Source organism: Mustela nigripes, chromosome X (genome assembly GCF_022355385.1).
Source record: "Mustela nigripes isolate SB6536 chromosome X, MUSNIG.SB6536, whole genome shotgun sequence".
NCBI lineage: Eukaryota > Metazoa > Chordata > Mammalia > Carnivora > Mustelidae > Mustela > Mustela nigripes.
In genome coordinates this window covers 78,726,867-78,728,471 of record NC_081575.1, presented here as the reverse complement: position 1 = coordinate 78,728,471, position 1,605 = coordinate 78,726,867, and the positions used below count along the sequence as shown (strand labels likewise).

Below are 1,605 nucleotides of genomic sequence, written 5' to 3'. Positions count from 1 at the left end.
GACTCTGCAGTTGATTTTCAGTAAACTCAGCTCTCTGGCTACAGAAGATTAGGGTCTCCTTCAGGACACACCTAGATCTTAGGTCATTTATGTGGTGCTTGAGCTGGGAATTCAAATCTCTGAGCTCATCCTTTTCTTCCTCTACTTTGTCCAGCAATATTAGGAGCAACTGGCCAATACCATTATATTTGTTTGTTCTCTAAAAATGTTTGAATGTATCATATACACTGTCACTGAGCTCTTTCTTATAAGAAGTTGATTAGAAGTATCCAATGGATATATTTTCTGTATCTCTATTGCCAGATCAGGCCATGTTCTATTAGTACTCTCTTTACACTGGAAATGGAGTCATTAGCATCTTTAAATTTAATCAGATTAGAGAACCAACTCCAGAAACTCCAGAATCAATTTAGAAAACTCATCCCTTTGCATAAACCTATATACCATCAACTGAGTGACTGTGGGGATCATGTGGTCATAATGAACACAAGGCACATTGCATTTTCTGGAAATAAATGGGAACAAAAAGTTTACTCCTCACATACTGGCTATCCAGGGGGATTTAAACAAGTAACAGCTGCTCAGCTACACCAGAAGGATCCAGTAGCAATCGTGAAACTAGCTATTTATGGCATGCTGCCAAAAAACCTTCACAGAAGAACTCTGATGCAGAGATTGCATCTTTTCCCAGATGAGGACATACCAGAAGATATTCGTAAGAATTTAGTAGAAGAGTTGCCTCAACCACGAAAAGTACCCAAACGTCTAGATGAGTACACACAGGAAGAAATAGAGGCTTTCCCAAGACTGTGGTCTCCACCTGAAGATTATCGACTCTAGAAGAGTGACGATGGCAGGAAAGAGCCATGCGGTGACGGCAGCTTCTTCCTGAGGAGTCTCTCCGGAGCTCCAGGCAGAGGGAGACAGCCGCTGCGTTTTGACAAGGAACTTGACATGGGAGCTGAAAGCTTATGGAGAAGGCTCTGGAGGTGATACTCCTTAATAGGAAATTGCAACAAAATACATTATTTTATAGAATTATTTTATTATATAGTCCAATTTGAATTGCTGTAAGGGATGCTAAGAATAAAACTACTTACTTGTGTAAAAAAAAAAAAAAAACTCATCCTTAACATTCTGTTCATCTAACTCCAGTCCTGGCACCAAAATAGGTATTAGTCAGTGTTCTTCAGAGAGAACCAATAAGATATTCTTATATATAAAGAGATTTATTACAAGGAGTTGGCTCATGAGATTACGGAGGGTAAGAAGTCCCAAGATCTGCAGCCAGCAGAGATGGTTTAGCATATAGTATACAGTAGTATACTGTATACTGGTGTAGTATATAGTATAAAGTAACAGTACATAGTATAGAGAGTGAATGGTATAGTTCTAGTCCCAGTCCAAAGGCCTGAGAACCAGGAGAGCAAATGGTGTAGTTCGAGTCTGAGGCTGAGACTGAGGCTGAGGCTGAAGCAGGAGAAGACTGATGTCCTGGTTTAAAGACAGCCAGTCAGGCAGAGGAAGAGTGAATTCTCTCTCTCTCTCTCTCTCTCTTTTTTTTTTTTTTGCAAGAATAAGTGTTTATTGGATGAGACAGGAGAG

At 39.9% G+C, this 1,605-nt stretch overlaps 1 protein-coding gene across 1 annotated transcript; it reads left to right on the top strand.

Annotated features, from left to right (window-relative positions):
• The first annotated feature begins 342 nt into the window (after positions 1 to 342).
• On the top strand, positions 343 to 1,100 carry LOC132007127 (large ribosomal subunit protein uL13m-like). Its single transcript, XM_059385250.1, has one exon. The coding sequence runs from the start codon at positions 343 to 345 to the stop codon at positions 838 to 840; it is 498 nt and encodes a 165-aa protein (XP_059241233.1). The 3' UTR covers positions 841 to 1,100.
• The last annotated feature ends 505 nt before the right edge of the window (positions 1,101 to 1,605 follow it).

Bases quoted from the DNA above. Each gene is read 5' to 3' on its own strand.
- LOC132007127 (XM_059385250.1), top strand. From the start codon at position 343: ATGGAGTCATTAGCATCTTTAAATTTAATCAGATTAGAGAACCAACTC.